Here is a 27,641-nt window from a genome sequence, read left to right as displayed (position 1 = left end):
AGGAGCTACTGATATTATTCACAATATTCGACGTCGATTGGATCGATAGAAATTATGTTTAAATATGAGTTAAAAGTACTTGTCCGGCCCATCACTTTTCATTTAAATCAAATAAAAATCAATCATAAAAAAACGAAACTGTACGGGAGAATCCGGTTAAAAATTTATTGACATGCGATTTAGGTTAGTTATGCCGAATGAAATTCGTTCGCTGGAAGAAGTGAGAAGTAAACACTGCCGTCATAGCAATACAAACTGGGGAGTTATTTTGGAAGCTTCAACATATTTAATGTGCAAAATGTTTTTTATTTATCGATGCACAATAACATCTTTTGTATATTACAGGACAATTTGTTTCCATTCTTATTAAATTAGTGCAATTAAGAGAAAATTACTTGAAGATAACTCTCTAAATTCCCTCTGCATGAATATTTGTGCTCCAACAGTTCTAAAAAAGCCCTGATTTTTATTTAAATATAATAAGTTTAATAGAAAGTGATGGGCCGGACAAGTACTTTTAACTCATATTTAAACATAATTTCTATCGATCCAATCGACGTCGAATATTGTGAATAATATCAGTAGCTCCTGAAAGTCTGAAAAAAATCGATTGTCTCTGCCATCATAGAGTAAGAAATGACTTGCTTGCATGTGATTTTTTTGGATTTAAAAGCTTCTTAAAACAGTTCCATAATGTTGAAATTTGGAGTTACTCATAAATTACTTGTCCTTCGATTGATATCATAAATTTTAGTGCTGCACGTAACTCAAATGGTAACTTTTTTCAATTTATTAGAAAATACTTGGCCTCGAATTGATATAATAAATTTTAATGCTGCACGTAAATTAGATGGAATTTTTTTTAGTTGATTTAGCCCTTCGAATCAAATAAGAAGAATGAGGCATCGGTTTCCAAAATGATTTCAAGCGCGATTTTTCGGTTTTTATTTTTTACTTGTTATTTGATTCTTTTAACACTTTAAAAAAGAGATAAAGTTTAGTTTTTTTTAAAGATAATGCTTTTTCAAGATTTGTGAAATTTTTTTCGAATTGTTCTGTATTTTTTTTATAAAATAATTTTTTTGCCCATTTTTTATAAAAATTTTGTTTTAAAGTTTTTTTCATGGATGGAATTATCAACAAACGAGGGACCATCAATGTACTTGTCCCAACCTTTTTTTTCCTAGGGGAAGTTTATGGTTTGATATCACGTCTTTTTTCTCAAAAGTTCCTTATTTATGTTCAGTTGACTATAGGATATTAGTTTAAATTTCTATGAATTATTTATGATTTTCGTCTTATAACGTTGGTTTAAAAAGACCTATTTTTCGTCAAAATTGTACTGGACATATTTCGTCACAGGTCTGTCCTCGGACTTCGGCGATTTTTTCCCTTGTACTCTAATATGTTTTGTCAATTAAGAACCCAAGAGCACGGCCGCAAGCGGGTTGGAGGCCGGGATATGATTTTCGGCTTATAGCGTAGGTTTCCACGAAAAAAGACCTATTTTTCGTAAAAATTGAACTGAAAATATTTCGTCACAGGTCTCTCCTTGGACTTTGGCGATTTTTTTCCTTGTACTCTAATATGTTTTGTCAATTAGGAACCAAAGAGTACGGTGAAAAGCAGGTTGTAGGTCGTGATATGATTTTCGGCTTATAACGTTGGTTTCCACGAAAAAAGACCTAAATTTCGTCAAATTTGAACTGGAAATATTTCGATAGAGGTTTGTTCTTGGACTTTGGTGATTTTTCTCCTTGTCTTCTAATATGTTTTGTCCATTGGAAACTCAAGAGCATGTAGCAATGCGTGTTGCGGGCTGAGATATGATTTCCGGCTTATAACGTTAGTGAAAAGAAAGGAAAAGAGAAAAGATAGATCAAATTCAAGACACAACGAATACAACAGAATTGGCCATTTTTAAATGTCGTTTTGGCATTCTGAATCTAGACATTTTCGTGTCATCCAAAACATGCCCCCGATGAAATATATTTCCAAAGTTTGCAAGTGGCCGCGGAGATCCAATTATCTACAGTTTGCTAGTTGCAGAAAAAAGGCACCCGGAAACATTTATTATGTCAGAATTCAAAGAAGTAAAAAAAACTGAGCGTACTTGATTCAACAGAGCAACGGAATTCAAAGACGTTTAAGGTACCTGCATTGCTTGTGGAGGAAAACAATTTCATTTCAGGATAATTTAGAAATAAATTAGGAAATTCAGAAATTTAGCATAGAATTTAGAAAAAGGAAAATTAAGATAATTAGTAAAGCTGAAAACTTTTGTGATGAATTTTTGAAATTACATGATACGGTTGGAGTAAAAAATTTAAATGATTGGCACACATGCTGCGACACAAAAATATCAAAGTTTGAAGGTATTCGCTCCATACTGCAGTAATACAAACTTCAACACTATTTGAAAGGAAACACTTTAAAACTTGCTGAACAAAGTTCCATTACATATTACCATAATCAAAGATAGGGGGTGATACTTAGCACATATACTTATCCACAGAAATTTCCAAATTCGCAGGTATCGGCTGCAATTCAATGTATCTGCGCAATGAGTTTGGAAGACAGCAGTTTCAAATCCATCCATAAATGAGCAACTGAAGACTTTTGTAATGAATTTTTCACTTCATATTTATGTTACGGTGGGAGTCAAAAAATAAAATGAATGGCGCAGTATATAAATTTTATAGTTTGCAGATTTTTGCTGTATTTCAATGATCCAAATCTATAGTATTAGAGTGGAAAGTTGTTAGAAGTCATGATGTTACATTAAAATCACATAGCGCACATAACATTCAGAAATTCTGTAGGTTTCCATGATGTTGGCAGGTATTATACTTAGTCGCATCGAAAACTGACCAACTGTACACTTATCGTAATGAATGTGTTCACCAATAATTCCACATTTGCAGTTTGCAGAATAGGAATACTCAACATACACGTCATTTCATAAGTATTGTTGTCAATATTTGTGTTTGCCTACCGCATTCCGACGATTCAAATTTTCATATTATCAGCAAAAAAAGCATCCCAAGACTTTTTGGAACAAGTTTCAAAATTTATTACTCGACAGACCAGGTGGAAAAAGAATAACTACACTTATATCAAGACCAGAAACTGTTTTGAGAATCTGTTGTACAAAATGTGCGATTGATGATCATAATTGGAAACCTTTTGAATCACGTTACCACAATCAGCATGAAGAAATAGTAGAAAATCATAGGACACATATTAGGCAACCAATTAATAATATGCATCGATCCGCTGCAAACCGATGGAGTCAAAACAAGGATCGGAAAGAGCAGAGCCATAGTTAAAAAGAAAAAAGACAGCGCAATTGAAAGAGAACAGAAATCAAAATTGTTTCATGTATCTGTGCATTAGTTTCTGAAGACAGTAATTTCAGATCTATTCAGAAATAAGTAGGTGAAGACTTTAGTAATGAATATCTTCGTTAATATATTCCAGTCGGAACCAAAAAGCTAAAAGATTGGCATACCTGCTATTTCACAGAAATATCAAAGTTCATAGGTACTTGCTACGTACCAGTTATACAGACTTTGGTGCTATAGGGAAAAACACTTCAAAATTACATGAACCACATTTTTGAAACTTATTATGACACATTCAAAAAAAAAGTGACAGATACGATGCATGTTGAAGCAAGCAAAATGCTGTAATTTTGTATGTCTCCATGGTTATCCGCAGACAAAATATTTGATCACATCCAAAAATGATCAGGTGTAGACTTACAGACATGAATTTTTCAACCCACAATGCCAATCGCAAACATGGTCTGGAAATATTCAATATACATGTCGCTTCATCACTTTGTCGAACTTTAGAGGTGTTCATTGCATTTCGAAGATACAAATTTTGATAACATGAAAATTAAGCACCCAATGACTTATTGAAATAAATTTCCAAATTTATCATGTAACAACTCAAGTGAATATATCTATACATTATTACATGGCTCAAAGATTTTTCAAAACTTGGGTGTATGAACAAGCAATTATGAAGGCTTTTTGTTATAAATATTTCAAATTATCTTGTTGAAATTAATATAAAAAAAATAGAAATATGAATATCTCTCGTATTGTCTGGAGAACAAATAGAAATTGGTATGACAATACACTGTAAGCTAAGGAGGTGGAAAAAAGGGACCGGTGAACACAGCCAAACTAAATGAAAGAAATTATGACAACAATACATTGAATTACTTGACCAAAGTTTTTTAAAATTTATTTGAATTCGTTTACACACAACCATCCACCTCTTTCTTTAATGTAATTACACAACATAGAATTTCTGTTTGGAAAGAACGCTTTAGAGGTTATAATGAACGAACGTTTTTTTTCTCATTGTTATTATTATTATTATTCAACACTAATTAGTCACGTCATTAATAATATCGATTCCTTCCACTTTTCAATAACCACTTTTATTTTTCTACACTCTGCACGCTACAGCACTCCGGCGGTCATAACCTCAAACGTCAACATGACGCGAAATCTCGCAAATTTGCTATCTATGTATATATTACGATATCGAAGTAGAACAGATAATTCTTAATTTTCACGACACACATTATTCACGTTTTCACTTCTCAATATTTTATTCACTCTCAGTACACTGTATGAGATCAATTAATCCACTTTTGAGGTTTTATTTATTATAGATATTATTGTCGTGAATTGGGCTCGAAACTTATTGAAACCTCTTTTATGAAAAAAATAAAATTGATTATATCCATTGCTATTTCCAATAATGTTTTATTTATTTAAACGAAATTTGCAAATCTTGCACCGTTGATCCACGGGGCTACGATCGCAATCACTTTATAATAACATAACAGACGATAACAGACGGTATACAAGAAAACATTGAGGACTATCAGAAACTTTCTCATCGGCGATTGGTCGAGACGGATAGATTCTCACCGGTGATTGGTTATGATGGGCATCAAGAAGCCCTTGTATGTATCGGTCTGAACCCATATACGGATACATCAGCTGCGTAAATGTGTTGGTACTTTTTGCATAATCTTGAGCCCGTGCAAAGTTTTTTCTCAGCAAATACGCCACCGAGAATGCTGATTTTGGGCTCGTTCGACAGAGAACTTCTTAATTAGCTTAAAGTTCAATTTTCAAAGCCGTACATAACTCATGAGCTTCGCTATTAAAGAAAATCACATGCCAATTTTACCCCCACCACCGCGAATCGTTTTATTCAGAGAAAGTATAGTCTCGGCGAGAGCCTTGGGCCAGCAGACGACAGGGCTGTCAATGTACTTGTCCCGAGACTCTACCGAGTCTCTTGATCGATCCAATCGACGTCGAATTTTGTGAATAATACCAGAGGATCCTGAAAGTCTGATAAGAATCGATTTTCTTATAAGTCTCTGCCACCATAGAGTAACAAATGACTAGCTTTCATGTGATTTTTTTGGATTTAAAAGCTTCTTAGAAGAATTTAATAATGTCAAAATTTGGAGTTACTAATAAAATACTTGTCCACCGATTGATATCACAAATTTTAATGCTGCACGTAATTCCAGTGGTAAATTTTTTCAATTCATTAGAAAATACTTGGCCTCGAATTAATATAATAAATTTTAATACCGCACGTAAATTCGATGGAATTTTTTTCAGTTGATTTAGCTGTTCGAATCTAATAAGAAGAATGAGGCATCGGTTTCCAAAATGATTTCAAGACCGGTTTTTCGGTTTTTTATTTTGTACTTGTTATTTGATTCTTTTGATACTTTAAAAAATAGATACAGATTAGTTTTTGTTTTAATATAATGTTTTTTCAAGGTTTGTGAATTTTTTTCGAATTGTTCTGTATTTTTTTTAAGTTTTTTTTATGGATGGCATCATTATTACAAAGCAATATTTACAACGACGAAGGCTTTTCCCCGCATTATTCACGAATTGGATTATCGAGCAGATTGAGAGACACGGATTGATTGTTCCGCGATTTTTGCTCTCTGTGAAGTCGCGACGAAAGACAACGTGTGTCCGGCGGCCATCTGTCGTCTCGGCTCTCTACGCAATTGCCAAGTCATTTTCCCGTTTTCTTCCCTGCTTATTCTCCGAGCCTGTCGGACTTGTTTGAAAGTATCTTTTCCTCGCTTCACCCCGATTTCGCACGACTATCCGTCGTAATATAAGAAGTGCCGTGGTCGTTAGGAATTAGTGTAGTGAATCGCGCGTGGGCAGCGGCCCTCTTTTCCCCCGCTCCTCTCCCGGTTTGCAGCCCCACGTGGGCTCGTTTTTTTTGCATTGTATCGTGTATTGTCGGAAATTCACGGATATTAAGAGGATGGATCAGTCGGTATATCGCAACCGTGAGTGTGAGAGAGATAGCTGCAAATTTCGAAATCAAAATTCTTTGACACAGTTTGACCGATTAAAAAAAGGCTCTGTCAGTCGATTTTTGCCATCGTTCTGCGTAGGCTGACAGAGCCTTTTTTTAATCGGTCAAACTGTGTCAGAGAATTTCAATTTCGAAAATTCCAAGTGAGGTTAGTCGACTGATCCATACTCTTAAAGACGCCTGAGCGACAGGCGCCCATCGACCCCGTGATTTAGAGTCTTGTAGCCGTCGCCCCCCCCCCCCTCTTTTTTCTTATATTGTTTAGCCCTCGACCAAATATTACTCTGTTTTCTTTACTTCGCCCAGTGTTACTGCGATTTACTTTCGTTACTACTCCTTTTTTTACATCACAAAAGAGATTGATCTAATTTATTTTCGTTAGTTTCCATCATAAAAATTAACTGGCGCCCAAGACGAAGATTTTGTGAAATAAAGCCACCTTTTGTTATTTCTTTTTCATTTATTTTATAATTTCGATTCTCATTTTTTTTGCCTCATTCCCCCACAATCCCCTTCCCGCTCGAGTGACAGGTAAGTAATATCACCACAGTATAATCGATACACAATATTGACGTTGCACTCCCATATTCATCTGCTTCAACTTCATTCTCGTACAACACACATCCGACTAATATATTACTGACATTATAATTGTTTTATCGAGATTACCATCACCAACTTAGCCAGTAAATCGAATATTTCAACAATATCGAATACCATATTTATTGAACGATCAATTAATTATTGTCGATGCTTATTCAACCCCATGACTAACTCGGAATGCTCGGCAGCCTCGGCCTTTGATGATTGATGGGAGAGAATCGAATTGATCCCACCGAATTAAATCATATTGCGACAATGAACGAAACTCGAACTCCGTTATTGATTCGTGTCGTTGGTATAAAAAACAGTTTGATTTTTGTTATGCAGATATACAGCTTTCGACACGATATGATATACTCAACAAATACATTTATTCTTGCGTGATACAACGGGATAAAATATTAGCATAGAAAGCTCATCGAGGAATATGAAAGAAAATACGTGAAACACACCGTGAAATACTTCAAAGATCATCGTCCGAATCATGGAATCTTTGATACTTGGTGCCGCAACCCTTGTCGATGCTACTGTACTCCTTAGTTTCTTCGCCAGCCAGAAGTTTTCTTCTTTCAAATGTAACACAAGCCAACAACGGGCAATAAACAATATTGATGAAACCGACGGTTCTCATGACCCATTGAAAACCTATAACACGAACGAGTTCACTGCCGAGTATCGGCCCTGCAAATTACAAAAGAAAAATCATACCTCATTCACGATCGATCTTTATTTCTGTAGCTAAGTAATTTTATGATTTTCTATTTCTCGGATTTCATTATTGTGATCTGTGATATCGCTTCTTACCTAACGCGTAAGCCAAGCTCACTGCCACCTGCTGTATCGAGTATACAGGACCATAGTTTCCATCCTGATCGACGAGACTCGCTAAAAGAGGAACAAGAGCAGCATCTGCTATTCCAATTCCAAGACCCATTCCAAGATGTGGTATTATCAATTGGGACATCGTCTTTGCCGAAGGTAACAGTATCAGACTCACACCCACCAAACACATCGCTAATATCGCCGTTTTCACTCTACCATAACGATAAGCAACCGCACCGAAAAAATTCGTTCCTATCAGATATCCAACGCTGTCAGGTATAAACACTGTGCCCAATTGCCATTTCTGTAGAAAAAAAAAAAAAATTTTTATTTGACGGAAATGTTTCTTTTTCTTCTTCAGCAAACGTGTTATTCACTGATTTTATCCGCATACGTCAAGAAACCTTTAAATTCCTACATCACAGCCGTCGAAAAAAACAAAAAAACAAATGATTGGCTTGATGAATCAAAAAATTGTTAAAACATTTTCCTTCCTTTTGAGAGTAAATTGTATCTTAGGGTGTCCCAAAAAATGGCGTTATTTTTGGCATTGATCGTCTTTCAACAGCTCATATATGGTGAAAGAAGGCCCTGTAGCTCAATTTTAAAAGGTGTGACGTGACATTTTGCTTCGCCACTCGTACGAATTGTGTCGACCAGTGGACCGGATTTACGGCCCATTTCTGATGACTTTTCGACTCGTCAGGTATTGATCGGAACGAGACTCATCACTGCGTAAATATAATTTTAAGTTCGAAAAACCGCCTACATTTCCGATTTGAGAGATTTTAGTTATCTTTAGCTTCCTATTACGTACGTGGCAGGAAGAGACAGATTTTTTTTATTTATTCTGAGTTCAATTTGACGTTTATTAACAGAGAATTTCGTTGTCTATTTTGAGTTCAATGTGACGTTTATTTACAGTAAAAATTCCGCTGTCGTTTTGGGTATTCGATGTCGCCTCCGCTGCTTGGCATTGCGAACTGTCTTGTATTTTGACAATGCTTTGCTGTTGCTCGATCCGATCTCGTTCGCCGGAACCACCCTCCCACACCGTCTTCGAGTAACGAGTATCATTCTCGACCAGCGGACAGTTGAAAGGACACGCTGGTATAGGCCATTCGTTGAACGCTACCCGTGCCTCTCCCGCTGTAGCAACCGAGAGTTGCACCGTCCGCTACACCGTAAATTCGGGTGCCATGGTCCGTGCGATACGGCACCTCGTCAGGTGGGATTCGGGGGGGAGTTTTCTGGAACCGAGGTGCTATTATTGCCTGGTGGCTTATTGTCGTGGGCCCACCATGACTACTAGACGTCCAAAGTCATGAGGGAGGCCTCCCCTCAACCTTTTAGAGCTGCCCGCAGGATCCCCAAGAGGAAAGGCACTCGAATTACGGTAATCCAGTCGGGAGAAGTGTTTCGAGTGGACAGGAGAGGCGAGAGTAACAGGAAGGTAAGTTATCGACGTGTCGCGCTACGTAATTCGAATTCCCGCGAAAGCGGACTACGAGCCCGTGCTCTAATTCACGCCTAGCGTGTGAGCGCTGCGATTCGTAGGCCTAGTGGTGGGAAGAGCGCCGAATATTGAGGACTACTCGTTCGCACAATTAGTCTTGTTCCGATCACCTCACCGGCGAGTCAGAAGTCCGAGCCTATAGTCACCCAGGGCTCTTTTGTCTTTTCTTCGTGTGTGACGAGTGATCTCCTCGGTAAGCCCGCTACTCTTTCTCCCCGAATCCTTTGGTCGAATTGAGCGTATTGTTTCGGAATTTAGTTCCGGTTTTCTTTGAGTTTTGTTGCCTGGTGGCATTTTTCTTTGAGGGAGGCATGTGTGACGAAATAGTGAGCGAGATTGCGGCCGCCACTTCCCATGCCCCAGCTTTTTTGTGTAGTTTAGTTAGACGCTCAACTCTATCAGAGAATTCGCTCTTAATTGGTTCAATGCATTATTATCTGATTTCGTAAATTATGTGAATGGTTAGTCTTTCGAGTTTTGATAAAGCGCTGAATATATCGCGCAGTAACGTTCGTTTTCTCTTTTGTCTCTCTCTCCCTGCACGCGCCGAGAGCTCTAACGAGCGTGTTCGTCACATGATGTTTTCGCTGCATCTCTCTCGCTCTCATTGTCGCGTTCGGAATGTACGGCGGTTAGTCAAGACTTTATTTTTCAGTATTTTTCTTTCGTTTACTTTGTATCACGCATTTCTTTTGATATTCTATTGTAATATTTGCTACCTTTAACGATCGACGTATGTTCTGTTACCTTTTTCGAAATATTCTTTTGTACAATTATTTTATTTTCCGTCATCGATTGTACTTTCGCCTATCTTTTGCCTTTCGCATTGCTACCGTATATTGTTTTTTTTTTTTTTTTTTTATTTTTTTTTATTTTTAAGGGCTTTGGGCAACAGATGTCGCCCATGCTGCCCTGCCGAGAAAGTTGAGCTAAATACCGGAGTTTTCCTAGGGGCATGGCTCGGCCCAGAGGCTTACAAAAGACGCCGCTAGGTCGCGTACCATGCCTCCTCCTATTCCCCGAGCATTTGTCTCCATCCTCTCGGCTGATATTTACACTGGTTTTTGTGTTTTACATTTTGGTTTTACATATATGTACATATATATACTCTTTGTTAGTTGATAGGGTACGGAGTTATGGTAGTACAGTGTCCTCTCCTTTTTTTCTTTTTTTTTTTTGATCTAAATGTTAACATCTATTCTATTAATAAATTTAGCTAATGCTTTCATTACTGTAACGTTTTGTTTTACTTTAAACAGTGCCTCTATCGTATATGGGCCATGGATTCCTGCTTTCCTCAAGCTAGAGATCAGTTCGATTCTTTCTTGCGTAAAGTGGTCGCACTTCCAAAAAATATGGTCAGGGGTATCACATTCGATATCACAGATACATTTGTCGTTTGCCACTATGTTAAATCTCTTAAGGCTATAGTTGAGTGAGTTATGGTTAGATCTTATGCGGTTTAAGGATACGATCGCTTTTCGACTTATTTTTACTTTTTCGTACCACGGTACCGCGTCATATTCGAAATATAATTGAAAAAAATGGGTTCCCTTGCTTTGGCTAGACTCTCGGTACCACCTGATTTGGGCCTGTTTGAGCGAGCATCTGAACCTTTGAGTGAAGTCTGTGTAAGGTGTTAAGAGTTGTGTGTCCACTCCTTCTTTTATTGCCGATTTAGCTCCAGCGTCCACAATTTCGTTTGGTGTTATTCCCACGTGGGCTGGTACCCAATAGAACCTAATGTTTAGCTTCTTTTGTGCTAGTTCCCATGTTAATTCTTTTATTCGTAGAACTAAATATGATGTTTTGCTATTCGGCTGTTTGTTTTCACAGGCCTTTAGGACACTGAGGGAGTCCGAAAAGATGCAAGCCTCTTGAATATTTAACTCTTGGATCATTCTTACTGCTTCAAATATAGCCATTGCCTCCGCGGAGAATATTGACGTATTCTTGTGTGCTCTATGCCGGGTCAATACCTTTTCTTTTGTCCGATATACCGCAAAACCTACGAATGGCGCATGTTTCATAACTGATCCGTCCGTGACAAAGGTTTCGGTGTTCTCGAGTTGGTCCCCAAATTTACAGAGGAATTCAGCGTACGGTACCGAAGAACCCTGTATCTCCATACCTTCTTTAAACGAGATATTTGGACAAAATCCAATAGACTGTAATTTGGAACAGCAGAAACTCGGTCCGTCAAATGTAGCTATCACATGCTTGATTGTTTCGATTTCGTTGTAACATCTTACTAGCAACGGTTTTTCCATATTAGTTACCCATAGTGGGTCATCAAAGCGCAACGCTAATTCTTCGAGGGTGTTAGGCAGCGGGTGTCTGCTGTCCGCTATCACTTTTACTAAGTATTTGTCGCAAAGGAATTTCTTCCGTATTGAGATCGGGGGTTCGCGTGATTCCGCCAATAAAATATTGGTCGGCGTCGAAGCCCTGTATCCCAGCGCTAGTCTTATCGCTTTGAATTGTACTCTATCTAATTTTAATTTCTGTTTATCATTTTCCGTATTTACAATAAACCCTGCGTATTCTATACGAGATCTAATTAGCCCCTTGTATATATTCATCAAGGTAGTTGGGTCAGCCCCCCACCACGTATGACGAAGGCAATTCATTATGTTAAGGCCATTTTGGCATGCCTTAATGACGTTGTTAATATGTGGGTCCCAATTCAAGTTCTCCTGGAGGGTAACCCCGAGAAACTTAGTTGCGTCTACTGTCTCTATTCTTGTCTTATTAATTCTTATACTTAGTGTTCTTCTAGTGTAATTTTTCTTCTTCTTTTTAAAAATCATAAGTTTGCATTTCGAAGCCTCTAATTCAAGCCCGTTCTCACTCAGACCCTGATTTAGTTTTTCAACATTATGTTCAACTTGTCTTAATCCCTGAGCAATTGGACCCTCGTTTGTATATATGACTATATCGTCAGCAAACTGTAATATTTTGCAGTTCCCTGATATTTTTTCCTCCAATTGTGCTGTGTATAGTGAGTATAGGATGGGGCTCAGGGCACTGCCCTGGGGTAATCCTTTATACGTTGTACTCGAGATGGTTGAATCGCCTATACGAAAGCTAAGCCTTCTCTCTGATGTTATGTTATAAATGAAATGTGTAAGGTTTGCTGGGAATTTGGCATCTTTCAATTTTTGGGCAAGTAACTCGGGTATGACATTGTCGTATGCTCCTTTTATGTCCAAGAATACACTAATAATATGATTATCTCTACTGAATTCTTTTTGTATATCTGAATATAAAACTGCTAGGTTATCTATGCAGGACTTCTGTCTTCTAAATCCGTATTGGGTTTTTGCAAGTATACCTTCTCGTTCTAACCACCAGTTTACCCTGCTATTTATCATTTTCTCTAGGATTTTTGACATACACGGGGCCAACGAAATTGGTCTAAATTTGTTCGGTGCTGTTTTGGGAATGAAAAATATTAGGTATTCTCTCCACTCTTCCGGGAATAGATGTGATGCTAAGATATCGTTGTAAATCTTGAGTAGGCATTTTTTGGTATTCTGTTTGAAATGTTTTATTATATTGTAATCTATTCCATCTGTACCCGGGGCTGATCCTGTCCTAACCGAATTAATAGCTGCCTCCAGCTCTCCCATATCATACGGTCTGTCAAGGGGTTCCCCCTGCTTGTTACCCGATAGGTCTGGTTTTCCTACTTTCACCCATGGTGGGCATAAAGTCTCAATATTCATTTTAAGGGCTTGTTCTTTTTCTGTGCTAGTTGTTCGGTGTGCACTGTTTTGTGCCCATCTGTTCTTAAAGCATTTTACTTTATTCCAAATATACTTTGGGCTTGTAAATCTATTTAGACTTTCACAAAATTCTATGAAATTATTTTTTTTTTCCCTTTTGAACGTATATTTAGCCTTTCCTTCCATTTTTTTATATTCCATAAAATCTTCTCTTTTATTTGTCCTTTTGAAGGTTGCTAGAGCTTGCTTCCTATTTTTCGCTGCCTCCTCACATATATCATTCCACCAAGGGCTTACTGGACCCGCACTTCTTTGTTTTACTTTTGGACGCGCTTGTTTTTTAACCCTCCCCGCCATGGGGTCATAAATGTTTTCATGGATCATGTTTATTAGCCGCGTATACCTTTTTTCTGCCGAAATCTGGGGGTTGTTCACGATCTCGTCCTGTTCTATCATGTTTTCTAGCTTATTCGAGAAACCATCCCACGAAATTTTGGACGCCGAGTAGATTCTTGTCCCTGCACCTGAACATTCAGTCAGCTTTGGGCCCATTCCAAGTGTGATTTCTATCGGTAAATGATCACTCCCCCAGCCGTCTTCTAAAACTTGCCAGGTGTTAACGAGAGCCAGAGCGCCATCCATCACAGTCAAGTCTAAACTCGACTGAGTGCCAAACGTTGGAGAGAGATACGTTGAATAACCTTCATTTGCTAATGTCATGTCTAATTCTTCTAAACATTCTTTAATCGAATTCCCTGCATTGCAGGTCCGCGTCCCACCCCACCAGGGGTGATGCGCGTTGAAGTCACCGGTGATCAAGAATTTTTGATAACGGATGCATGACTCGAAAAATTGTTTCCATTCTCTTTTTTCTACTCTAAGGTCCGGAGGTTTATAGCAGGACATCATTAATATATTCCCAATTTCTGTTTCAATAATTATTGCTACATATTCAATTTTACCTGTAAAGTTACCCAAATTTTTGACCACCGTATATTCAATGTCTTTCCGTATTGCTATAGCCACTCCTCCACCACCCATGACTCTTCTATCACTCCTTACGAAATCAAAATCCTTTAAGTACACCGTGTCTTTCTCTTTTAACCATGTCTCTGATAATAATAATAAATCATAATCTTCTGCTCTTTTATTGAGCTCTGGAATTTTACCTTTAATGCTACGGCAGTTCCATTGTAATATCTTAATTCTTTTTTTGTTGAGTTGTATGTTTCTTTTAGAGTTCGCCATTGATAAACTTATGTATTTTGAGGACACTGCATACCTTTACTAGCATTTCTATCGTTTCTTCTGTTCTCCTTGTTGTTGGAATGTAGGTCCGCTGCCTTGAAGAGTCTCATTAGGAATGAGCCCTTGTTGTCGTCTGCTGTTATTCGTTTGACCAGTTCGTATATTAAGATGTTTAGTTGTTCCGTAGTTGGTATGTTCGATGCTGATTCCTCTGCTGTTTCTAGGTCCTTGATGATTCTCGAGATTTCTTCGGAAGTCAAGTATCCCTCTCTGCCATGGTCTCTCTTGTGTTTTGGTCTGAAGGTGGTCATTGCGTTGCCGAGTGCTGGTCGTCCTTCTATATCCCCATACATGTACCTCATCCTGTCTTGTTCTCGGTTTGCGATTGGTTTCAGTACAGGAAAATCTCTCAGGTCTGTGGCATCAAAGTTGTTCCTCGCCTCCATAGTGTTCGACAGAACACAGCGCTTTTTTGCTTCCTCGAATGAGACATTATCGTATCCCATAATTTTGTTTATTTGTTTATGCTGCGTATAGATCGGACAATTTTGGTCTGTGCTCTTGTGATTTTGGTTGCAGTTTACGCACTTTGTTGCTGCTTGGCATGTTATGTTGTTTTCATGTTGTTTGTCTCCGCAGTTTTCACATTTCGGGGTATTTTTGCAAAATTTTTTGATGTGACCAATTTTGAAGCAGTTGAGACAAAACCGTACTCTGTTGATGTACGGCTTTATATCAAATATGCATCTCCACATGATTAGGTTTATTGGGAGAATACGATTTCTGAGGGTTACACTTACGGTTTCCGTATTTACGAATTCAGTTTTGCCATTTTCTATTATCCGGCGTGTGAATCTGTACACGTCCACTGCAGTCAGCTCGCGATTCTCTCTATTAATTGTCTCTATGATCTCTTCGTTGCTGACATCTCCAGGGATTCATGTGATGACGCCTTTGCGGTACATTCTAAACCAAGGAATAGTCACCGAGAGTTTTTCGCTAGCTAATTGGGTATTCTTGATACTAGAATTCGCTTCTGCGAATTTTTTAAACATGACAGAGAACTTATTTCCTCTGATTCGGGTGACCGTATCGTAATTAATCTGCGCCTTGTATAGTATCCTAGCTATGGCGCCTAGGGATTTGTGCTCTTTTTCTGTGCTCTGTAGCATGACTTCGAATGGACCTAGGTCGCTGCTCAAATAGTTTTGCTTTGTTACTTCGGATTGACTTACATTATAGGGCGGATTGCTTACTGCTCTTGGAGTATTTCCGTGTTCCTCTTGGACATCAACCTGTTTTCCGTTCCGCGTAGATGAGTCGTCGTTTTTTTTTGGTTTTTTCCCCGAGTTGATTTTTTCTTGGTTATACCCACTACTTTCGGAATGTAGATTTTTTAAAGACGTTCGTATAATGGTTTCATCCCCTTCTTCTTCATTTAGTCCTCTCTTGGCTTTCCTTTGTTCTTCGATGTCCATTTCTGGATTCCATTTCTCTTTTCGGTCATCCGGTGGATTTTGGTCATTATATTTCTGTCCTTTCGGTTTTGTCATGGCGTCGCCGGTGGCCCGGCCACGCCGGATTGCCCCACAAAGAACCCCTCGTAGTTTCGAAGTGAGGGACCTTTTATCATATAAAGAATGCGGGTTCTGTTTCTTTCTTGGTGGAATTTTGAGTGTATTTGTTCAGCACGAGTTTATATCGGTTTATCTACTCAGAAAGCTCTTTTTACATGGATGAAAGAACGAACGAACGTAAAACACGTCTTTCTGTCGCAACCGACCTCCACGAACTCCCGTATATTGTTCAGGATCGCGGGACTCTGGCGTTACCTTGCGGTGTTTTAGAGGATCTCGCGATGGAACTATTGGGTAGAGAATTACCGGGTGTCGATTACCTTTTGCCTTTGCGCTACCTACGATACCCGTGTAAGTTACCTGGAATTGTTTCGCAGTGGTCACTTTGTTGCCTCCATACCATAGTGACCAATGCGTTACAATTTCCGTCGTCGTAGTTATCTATTACCTATTACTTGTAGTTATCTTGCGTACTCGGGTAGGCCACTTGCGACGTCTTAGTTACCTGCCTGTAATTAGGGCCAGCGCGATGGCGAATCAAAACTGTTATTTTTCCGAATTATTATTCCGTTTGAATTGAATTGGCGCGATCTCATATTTTTCTCTTGTATAATTTATATCCTCATCTAAATTGTTAATAACTGGCGAATATTGTTTTGAATCTTATATTTTATTGTTGGCTATTTTTTGTGTTTCGTAATTGCTACTTTGCCCCAAGAATCCCCCCCCCCCCTCTATCTTTTGTATCTCAGATGAGCTGAGTAGTCCGACCGTCCTCGGTCAATCGTTTTCCCTTTGGTCCATAATTTTTTCGCTGTGTTAACACCCCGAGATTAGACGAAAATCAAGTCGATTAATTCGGCGGTACTTGGTACCTGACGCCCGGTTTATTCTCATAGCCGGAAAGTTGCGCGAGAAGAGGCGGATGAGTCGAGAAGGGACAGATCGTACCTTCTGGGAAAATCTCGTTACAATGTTTTTATACATGTAATGAGAAGTCTTCAGCTAAATGTTTAGCTCGTTATCCCCAACCATTCCGGAATTATCGATTTTTGTTTAAAAAATGTATATCTCTGACTATGATTATAATAATGTCGCTTAATACGATTTTTTTTACTTTTTAACGCTCTTTCTAAATAAGACTTAAAAAATAATTTTTATTAATGCTTTTTCAACTATTTTTAGTCGAAAGATTAGTTTCTCGTTCAATGGAACTCTTACGATTTTTTGCAAAAAAATTCACAAAATTTTACGTTAAAAAACAAAATTTTTGTGCCGTATTGCAAGATGGGCTTCAAATAACTTATAGTAAAAAAAATTGAAAAACTTTTTTTCCCTGTCATTTTGATTTGTTTTGTTTTCGAGATCACGTAATTCCTTTAATCAGTCTCAAAATACATAACTTTTTTCTTACATTTTACATCTTACTTGATTCGGTATCATTACAGACTTTTTCTTTTATTTACTATTATTTTGAATACTATGTCTTTTTATTTCCATTGATCTAGAAAGTCTTATTACAATAGTTGTGTTATCAGTATTCGGGGTGGCAAAATGAATTTGTTGTATGTTGGGTGTGGATTTAGCACTCATAAAACGATTGAACAATGTTTTCTCCATTGATTTATACTGAGTTTTAGACAAAAATTTAACTTCAACTTTTGGAAAATTACTTGATTGAAGAGCCCAATCATAAAACTCTTGTGTCATTGTGATTTGCTAATCTAAAGATAACTGAAGACTTGTTCTAACAGCCATCCTTTTTACGATTCCACCTATACCATCACAAGACCCCTTACCGCATATTAAAATTAAATTTTCGTCTAAAACTCACAAGGAACATCACTTAAGTGTCCCTCTCCGATTTTCTTGAAATTGCTGTATGTGAAAGAGCATTCGAAAGTAAGAGACACATATTTTTTTTTTATCGGCGGAAAAACGGTTTTAAGGGGTAAAACCAACATTAAAAGTAAGCCATGTCAAGAGGGTGATTTTGCAGTTTCACCAACAAGCACTCAACTGATTTCGATAAAAAAGAAACCAAAATGTTTCTTATGTAAAGTGATGAAAAGTTCACCATGTGTACGGAAAAAAAAACAGGGGGTTAATCACCCTTATATTCTTATATTTCTCACGACCAATAAAAAGGAATGAATATGATGGAATGAAACGGGTTCTATTTCCATAAAAACATGAAAACCAAGGGAAAAAAGGTTGGGACAAGTACATTAACGGTCCCTTGTTTCCTGATCATATCACGAAAAGTGTAAAAAAAAATTATAAAACCATGTATAAATAATGTCAACAGAATAATTCGAAAAAAGTTGTACACCGATGCCTCATTCTTTTTATCTTATTCTAAAAGTTAAATCAATTGACAAAAAATTCCATCTAATTTCCATATAAACATGAAAATAAAGTTCATGTGTTTTTGCATTTTTGCAAAATAGCAGTCTTAAGGGGGTGAACTACCCCTTTTTTGAATTCTCGTACTGTAGGTGGCTTATTCCTGTTTTACATGTTTTTGCTGATTCAAAATATTATAATAGTTTCAAATCAAGATTTTCTGACATATTGAAGTCAATACTTGACTCTGGAAGGGTGAATCTCCCTCATTCGATTTTCCTCTTTATTCGCTATTTCGAAATTTCTCCCTGCATTTCGTTTAATTTGGTGGCTCTGCATCGAAATTACGAATTTAATAATTTTAGGAATGTATAAAACTCGTATTTACCTGGATCGCGGTGGTTTGGCGAGGGGGAGGCGGGAGTTTCCTTAACTACTTTTTCGGTGACCATAGAAACCTTGTAAACTGCATGTAAATTAATAGGTACCGTGCTACGGATAAAAATGTCACTATAAAATACTTTTTTTACCTTTGGCGGAAAAACAGAGGCGTAGACATTTGACCCCGGTGTTTGTGCTAGATAAAAATGTTATCAAGTATTTATGATCACCTGATATTTTTGGCATTCTCACACACGGAATGACATTAGTCATTCTGATAATTCTCGAGTCATGCATCAGACAAAAACATTATCAGGCATTGTGACATTAATAATTACTTTTCTGTTCCGAAACTTATTTTCGTAGGCGGTAACCATTCGCATTGTACTTGTGCATATTTGAGTGTTTCATTGAGGCATTTGAGGCTATTTCGATACAGATCAACCAAATTGAACGAAATGCAGGGAGAAATTTTGAAATAGCGAATAAAAAGGAAAATCGAGTGGGGGGGGATTCATCCTTTCAGAGCCTTGTATTGACTTCAATACGTCAGAAAATCTTAATTCGAAACTATTATAATATTTTGAATCAGCAAACACATGTAAAACAGAAATAAGCCACCTACAATACGAGAATTCAAAAAAGTTCACCCCCTTAAGACTGCTATTTTGCAAAAATGCGAAAACACGTGAACTTTATTTTCATGTTTTTATATTAATAGAACCCGTTTCATTCCATCATATTCATTCCTTTTCATTGTGGCGTGAGAAATATAAGAATATAAGGGTCGTTAACCGCCTGTTTTTTTTTTTTCGTACACATGGTGAACCTTTTATCACTTTAGATAAGAAACATTTTGGTTTCTTTTTTATCGAAATCAGTTGAGTGCTTGTTGGTGAAACTGCAAAATCACCCCCTTGACATGCCTTACTTTTAATGGTGGTTTTACCCCTTAAAACCGTTTTTCCGCCGATAAAAAAAAAATATGTGTCTCTTACTTTTGAATGCTCTTTCACATACAGTAATTTCAAGAAAATCGGAGAGGGACACCTAAGTGATGTTCCTTATCAGTATAAATCAATGGAGAATTTTATTTTTTTTTTAATTACACGTTTTACACTCGAGTCAAAATTTGAATAACGGAAAATCAAAAACTTTTGATAATCCAAAAATGTTTTGATGTTATACAAAAAAAATTATTATTTCATTAATTTTTGCGATACAACCTCAAATCCATGCCGCGGCCTTTTCAGTTATCGAAAATTTACAAAATTTACAAATTTGCAGAAAAAAATTTAAGTCTGATTGGGGTTTCAATGTTTGCAATAATAATAAAATTCATGCTCAAAAAAATCTACAAAATTTATAAAAATACAATTTATGCACAAGAAAGATCTTTGATTCTAGCAAGCAAAAAGAATTCAAAAAAATGTTATGTTAAGTTAAGGATGCGAACTTCAGACTGTGGAATCGAAAGGTCGCCGAACCTCTCCAACAGTGCAACAATAAATCGGAATTTTTAAGTTATGGGAGCGAACCCTGGACTACAGGATAAGAACATTGTCATATCTCTCCAATATGCCGGGCATCCAAAAAGAATTTCTGGATTGAAGTTTGAAGAGTCGAGTACTGAAAATTAATCTCGCATCCTGTTCTACGCATTATTTACTAATTTTTCGAATTTAATTGGCTCTGCACTCACGCTCACGCAATTTGACTCGTTCGCCGGTATTATTCAGCTCCGACTGCGAGATGCTCGAAAAGCGTTTTGACGATTTACAGTTTTATTTAACAATAAAAACGTCTAAATTTGACGTTATTAATTATTTAACAATTTTTATACAAATATTATTTAACAATAAAATCAAAATTTGAAAATTCAGATTGACCAAAAAAGTTTCCGCGTCGCGATTATTTCTAGAGCATTCGATTTTCTCATGCGCTATGCTCATGCGATTCTCATGCGCATTTTTGTTTCGGCAATTTCCCAAAGTTATTTACAAAATTTAGTGCTGAGAGTATTTTCTATCTATTCCTCAGATTGTTTCACCATTTTTGTGTCTATAATTACATCAAAAAGAAATATCACGATGGTATTCAAATATCAAAACAAAAAAGTATAAAATTTCAGCGCTTAGTAAGTTTTTTCTACGACACACTTAGTCGTATTAACATCGCGCTGAATCGCGGATGTATTTTGGGATTATTTTCGGTTAGGTCGGAGGGGGGGAGTATATCACATTATATTGTTGAATGAAATTTTCGATCGTGAAATCGCTTAGCGCCTAATTATTACAACTGCAATTTAACCCTTTTTCTGACGTCCCAATTCTCTACAAATAGCAACCACTTCAACTTCACAAATCAGGGGAGATCAACCAATCTTAAGGAAAGATCCACGGCCCATCTTGACTTGCTTTGCCAAAATTTTTCTTTTCAATACTTGTAGTTAAAATGCCACCGCGTCTCTAGATAAAAATGTTAAAGAGAACAAAGAGTACAAAACTTTACCTTTGGTTTTATATGAACTCTCAACCAAATTGGTAAACAAGGTTCGAGAATAGCCATTGGAGAAGTTGACGACCAAATTGCACCTGCTATTATAAGAATTTTTCCTTGACAGAGTAAATCGTTCCAGCTTGTCGAACTTAGTATTTTCTAAAAATAAAAAAACACAGTGATCGTAAATGAGACGAAAAAAATTGTACAAGTAGTAGTTTTGATTACCTCGGATTGAGATTTTGGCTGTAAATCCAATGCAAATAGTTGCAAACCTGCAAAAATAGTGGTTAGTTTTCTAAATTGTGAAATTTAGAAAACTAAATGTTCTAAATATTTTTTAAGAATTCAAAAAACTCACCTATCGGTACAACAATGAGAATAGAAACGAGCAAAAATGGTGCCATTTTTCCTTCCATATCGTAGAGTATCGAACCGATTGGATAACCAACTAAAACTCCCAGTGCTATGCTCCCAAGAACAAAGCCCATTATCTTCGACCGTTCATTGTCCTCAGGATATAGCGAAGCAACCAGTGACATACCAGATACACTAATACAAGCTGATGATATTCCTTGGATACTTCTTGCCAGGAATAAAAACTCGTAGGTTTGACCAAATGCGAAAACTGAAAATTATCCGCATCATGAGTTTTGAAGTGAAATCATTTTTCCTCGTTTCATTTTCAATCAATCTGAGATTTCATGAGTAAGAGAAAATCGTATTTCCAGGCGATAACTATCGATTATCCAAACGTTCAACAATCACTGTACCATTGAATCAATTGGAAATTACATACGTAAAGCTGCTATCAGAAGACTGAAATTTCCGAGAAACAATGGCATCGCATAACCTGTGATTCCAGTAAGACTTCCAACAACCGGATTGAGTAATAATTGTACAAAAGCTTTGGAGCTGAGTAAAAAGCCTACTTTGCCATTTTCATCGTAGTCTTCGTCGTTTTCAGATCCCGTTGAATTTCCATTGATGCTGCAGAGATAATCAGGTATAATCGGTACTGGAATCGATAAATTAACGCATACGATTGATATTGTCGATCCCATCACTTCCCCTTTATCCGTATTATACAACACCAGATATGAATAAACTTCACAATATTTTTCTCACCAACAACTGTCAATAAAACATTATCCAGAAAAAGGCTCAAATAAACCACGCTCACTGTCATTAACCGGGAACCTTTAAAACTTTTTTGAATCATTATACCACGAGTTTCATAAAATTTTATTTGGTCGCACTCTTTCTATTTTATTAAAAAGACACTTTGTTTTGTTTATTTATTTGGTTCAATGAAAGATAAAATTTGGTGAATATAGTGCGCTCCACGCAGACACTTGGGAGCTTCTAAAGTTGTCATTCTCACTGGAGGAAAATCAGTACTCGATCGTACGGCTTTTATAGAATTTGTTCACTTTACTTGGCATGCCTTCGAAAACTCGAAGGACTTGCGCACTTTACACTCGACTCCGTGAAATTTGCAGTATCGCTTGCGAACTACCTATGGGTTTTATGGACTATGTTCTCTCATACGAGCATGCTTCTTCGTATAAACGCAACTTTTAATACACAATTTGATGTATTATCGGAATCGTCGATGAAATAGAGTCTGATGCGCTGTTTTACGAGTCACCGCACTTTTCGATTTGTTTCGGTAACCCAGAATGGCTTATCAGCACTGGACAGACATTCCAGTCTGGAGGAACACTCTCCGTTCTCCCATCATGTGGAAACCATTATTTACTTTTATCCCGTCATTATTGAATTAATGTTTACCCGTTATCTGTCAGTATTTTGCATCGTTGTAGAAAACATTTATTGTCGTCGGAAAAGCAATTTTCATTCATATGTAATAACTTACAGATATAGGGAAATGTGTACACTTATTGCTCAACGGTCGAGCTCCATGATTACTATGACTCCGTCCATTTTTCAGAGAATTAATTTCACCCTCGAATATTCTTAAATGCAAGAATATTTGAAAATTTATCGAATTTCGTTGATTCAAGCGAATAAATGGAAATGAGACGAAACCGCTGATGCGTTCGTTCCTATGAGATACGCTTCGATAGATCCACCTGCTGCCTGATTGCTAAATTACTGATATAGACAACTCAATTTCCCTTGTCGATGCGACCAGTCTGCCGATGGGCTTTGTAATGGCCCTTCTCGAATTCTTATCGTACATATCAACCAATGGAGCACTAACAATATTTTCAACATGAAACCTTTTTTTCATAATCATTCTTACCACAAGGTGACCGATTGCAGAATCCCTACACTCTCTACAGTTATTGAACATGATCAGCCATTAGGTGATCTTCATTGTCGAACTATATATATTAAAAATATCACTTTTTTATGATGCAATTACTTCACACTTGAATCGGGATACTCCACATCTTCGTACTAAACAAGTTTCTTCAGAGGTATCTTTATTAAATTTGACATGGCTTTTTTTAGATTCTCTATCGAGGAAACAAGAAAAAGATTTTGGAGAAAGTTCGAAAAAAAATATGAATCAAATTATAAAATCTTTGGGGTCGTTACAATTTTCATTCCATTTTATTTAATTTGTTTATTAAAACATATTTTACCAGCGGAACGGGCAATAAGAAATTGCAGCTTTGAAGTCCGTTCATTTTTAAGGTCAATATTCCACGATTGAATGAAAAAATACAGAAACTAAATACTTCGATTCCCACATTGATTCGTTGATTGTATTCACACCCTCGTGAACAGGCATGAGTTTAGATGCACCAGGATGAGAAAATGAAAAAGCGCACCGTTATAATTCTAATGAAAATGAAAAACTTGAATTTATTAACTTTATTCACTACGAATAAATAAGACGGAGAAGAACGATATAAGTGTTTAGAGTCTAGTTATCCTCGTAGCATCACGATCCTGTTCCTCCTCTTCGCGAATAGTGTCCTCAGACTGGTAAAGCCTCGGACTCACGCTACGAGACGGATAAACCTCGTTTGGCCCTCGTCTGTCTGGAGATAACTTTCTATCTTCCACGTAAACATCTGTTTCAATGCAATCTTTATGATTTCGAAATACGAATTTTGGCCTTCCTGGACATCGTGGTTGTGCGTAACACATCTCATTGTTCGAATCTCTGCCTATCGGAACTCTGGACCCCTGATAATATTATTGTTATTCGTTTTACTTGACTCTAATGAATAAAATATTTGATATTTTTCTAAACAAAAAAATATTTTTCCGAAAAAAATTCTTTTTTTCCTCTTCGACGACCTTCAGTATCCAAAGTACACCAAAGCCTTCGGTTTGTATACAAAATTTTCACCATGATTTTTAACACTTCTCAAAGAATTTAGTAATTTTTATAATTCACCTCTGGATTTTCCAAACAAATCCGTGGCATGACATAAGGGTTTTCCGTTTCTTGCATATCCGGACGATATTCGTAATTGTTATAAGCCGGCAGTCGTACAGGATCATTGAAGAAATCTCTTCCAATCGCGGCCATACGATAATGCGGATTAGGACTCGATCCACCGTAGTAATTTGGATACCTCAAAATTTGTGGTAATTGGCCTCCAGTTATATCTTCGATTGGATACACATAATCGTAAAGTGGTCTCGGAACCGACTACCGAAAAGAATTCATCATTTCTTTACCATAAGTGAAAATTCATTTTGATCATCGCTGATAAATGTTCGGTTAAAGCTCTATGTAAAAAAATAAACTTAACTATGCGTTCTTATGATCAATGGCTACTCGGAATATTCATTTGTGTCTCTAACATAAGAAAGGTCTAGTACTTAGTAATAAGAGAAGCCATTGTGATTTATGGATTGCTACAGGTTTTGCTTAATTTTACACATATAATATGGATAAATATTTATATACTTACTTCTACTCCGACTACGCTTTAAGGATAGCGCAAATAGCATGAGCACATTAAAGGTATGTATTCATCGAGCCGCTTAACAAAGCGTGAGACAAGTACCATTTTTCTTTCTCCCCTTATTACGAATCGCGAGGCTTATATGCTCAAAATATTATTTTCTTTCTTTTATTTTTCTTCTTCGTTAATCACCAGAATCAAAGCTGAGAAAGTATATTTTTCTCTGAGATTTTCTTTGTACTTCAAATACGGAATAAATTCTTCTTTATTATTCTTAAAGAGATCCAATGAAAGCAAGCGCGTCAACGTTTGAAAATAGTGATGGATTAATTTAATATTTATTTGACAAGAAAAATGATTTTGTTTACGAATAAAAATAATTGGAGAAAGTAAAAATATGGATTATGGTAGTTGAAGGAGCTCAGTAGAATCGAACGAGGAGCAGACTTCTGAGTTGATACGGAAAGAACATAGAAAGTTGTAAGTGAAGAAGAGCTTTGGTACAGGAATGGTCAATTAAAAAAAAAGCAAGAGCTCCAGGAGCGGGTCGTTTATTCCAAATTCGAGGATCAGGGCTCTGGGTCATTCTGACCTGCCTGGCGATTGTACTGGTTCGAGGATCAGGCCCAAGGTCAGTTGTTTCGTAGCGGCGAAAAAAATCTTTTCCTCCAACGAGATGCGTTAGCATGTAATACGTACGAGGTATTAGTATACCAATTATAATAATATAGCCAGTAGCTATAATGCCTGAAGAAACAACCATATCTCGCAAATTGATTTCAACGAGGGCGAAAGACGTTAACCAAACTGCCCAGGCAATAACAAGTCCAATGGCCGTGCCAAAGAAACATTTGCCCTCGCGATAATTGCGCTGTATTTGAGCAACGAAACAGCAAACGACGAACAGAACGAGGAGAAGAAATATGTTGTAGCCTGGAAAGTAAAATAGGTGATGAAGAGAGATTTGTGCTCTCTTTGAAAAAATAATAATTTTCCAATGTAAATGGTACTCACCAAGAAGCGCAACGAAAGTCAAACTTCTAACGATCTTGGAAGAATCAGCGGTACTAAGAAGGAAGTACATCGTTGAAATAGCGACTTGAACGCCAGCCATAAAGAAGAGCATGAGTCCTTGAAGGTATCCATTAATGTGGCTGGTAAAGACGCCGCCGGTTGAAAAAGCGAGGAAGAAAGCTCGGGATAGCATAATTGAAAAGGTCATTCCATACGAAAGAGTGGAGAAAAATATTTTTCGGGAATTTAAATATTCTCGCATATCATTCGAACGATCGTTCATACAAAATGGGAGAATCGTTTGGAGGACAAATGTATTTGCGATGACGAGAAGTACCGTCAGGCTCGGATTACCCTCGAGCACTGGTTCCCTCAAGTAACGGTGAACTATGAAAATAACAATCACGAGGGAAGCAAAAGTGCCACAGCCCATTACAGTCAAAAAAATTGGCACGAGAACCCCTTCTTTGAGATAATTATTCGTCGAAGTAATATCTTCTGCGGCTTTGGAAGTCTTGGCGAGGGCATTTACTCTCACTTTGAAATTAACACATTTTTGACACTTGTTCGTTAATTTGTTAACGCATAATTTGGGCATTTTTTTCTCTGGTATTTCTGGTGTAACACGGAGATTCGTCACATTCACGTTGTATGTTGCGACTCGCGCAAATTCCTCCGTATCCAGATCATTCGTACGTTGGGAAATTTCATATTTGACAATGTGCGATTTCGGCAATATGTGTAGTGCCTCGTATATTTCCGTATTTGATATATCACGAATACTCTTTGAATTGAAACGCGGCAGAACACAAGCTTCCCCGTGCGGACATGTACGCCTCTGCAAATCCACCAGCACTTGGGCTATTTGAATAATCGATTTTCCAACGCTCAGTAAATGAGGGGAGTGGATCACCGGATATTCGCTCGTATCGAGGAAATCATCCACCGATGGAAACTCTTGTAGAAGGTCGAAATAGAAGGACTCGCTTCTTATTATGTACGAACCTGATGGTGTTATACCTGTAATTCATTTATTATCAATTGCATTTCCATATGTATGCTTATTTCATTTGCTTATCCTAACGATCTCAATATATTTTTAAATGCTTTAATTCTAGAGCAGTCCATTTTGGATAATCAAATGAACGACAATCTTTGCACAGGCCAGAAAACGGATTACCAACTACTATTTTTGTATAAACCATTGTATATGGAATTCGAAAATGCCAGAATTTTCATAAATTATTTGATTCATTAATCGTGGTTAGCTAATTCGTTGAGTAAACCAGCGCCCGTAAAAGTTTCTATCCGCAAAGTCGATTGATACATATGGTGTGTCAAAAAAAGCGGTTTTCTTTTTTTCATTTACCATCTCTTAAAAGTTCATACATGATGAAAGAAAGAACCTCATCAAAAGAAGGCCCTATAGTTTAATTTTGAAAGGTGGCGCAAGCCATTTTTTTGTTTTTTTTCGTAATTTTATAAAAAGAATTAGGTTCTTAGTCGGAAATTGTTAATATAAATCGTTGCATGATTATTTTACAATATCTTGAGTCTATACCTAAGTATATGTGGATGTGGAAAGGAATTTTTTTCTTAAGATTTGAAAAAAATGTCC

The 27,641-nt window shown here is 37.1% G+C and overlaps 2 protein-coding genes across 5 annotated transcripts in view; both read right to left on the bottom strand.

Moving 5' to 3' along the window:
- Nucleotides 1-7,350: 7,350 nt before the first annotated feature.
- Nucleotides 7,351-23,552, bottom strand: LOC122405812 (synaptic vesicular amine transporter). Its single transcript, XM_043410802.1, has 7 exons — nt 22,242-23,552; nt 21,913-22,131; nt 21,475-21,741; nt 21,342-21,388; nt 21,126-21,272; nt 7,801-8,122; nt 7,351-7,677 (listed from the first exon to the last, which is right to left on the bottom strand). The coding sequence occupies exons 1-7, from the start codon at nt 22,333-22,335 to the stop codon at nt 7,460-7,462; spliced, it is 1,314 nt and encodes a 437-aa protein (XP_043266737.1). The 5' UTR covers nt 22,336-23,552; the 3' UTR covers nt 7,351-7,459.
- A 122-nt stretch (nt 23,553-23,674) lies between these two features.
- boss (bride of sevenless) overlaps nt 23,675-27,641 on the bottom strand; it is a 31,732-nt gene continuing 27,765 nt past the window's right edge. For 3 of the 4 annotated variants that reach the window (XM_043410797.1, XM_043410798.1, XM_043410800.1), the window contains 4 exons: nt 26,024-27,043; nt 25,602-25,942; nt 24,493-24,750; nt 23,675-24,278 (listed from right to left, as the gene is read on the bottom strand). In XM_043410797.1, coding sequence (XP_043266732.1) covers nt 24,006-24,278; nt 24,493-24,750; nt 25,602-25,942; nt 26,024-27,043 — 1,892 coding nt within the window. In that variant the 3' untranslated portion in view covers nt 23,675-24,005. Of the gene's footprint in view, nt 24,279-24,492; nt 24,751-25,601; nt 25,943-26,023; nt 27,044-27,641 lie in introns of those variants that run through there. The other variant, XM_043410799.1, reaches the window with a different exon arrangement.

Source organism: Venturia canescens, chromosome 2 (genome assembly GCF_019457755.1).
Source record: "Venturia canescens isolate UGA chromosome 2, ASM1945775v1, whole genome shotgun sequence".
NCBI lineage: Eukaryota > Metazoa > Arthropoda > Insecta > Hymenoptera > Ichneumonidae > Venturia > Venturia canescens.
Note: the sequence above shows the minus strand (reverse complement) of the source record. Positions and strands in the feature narration are given on the sequence as shown.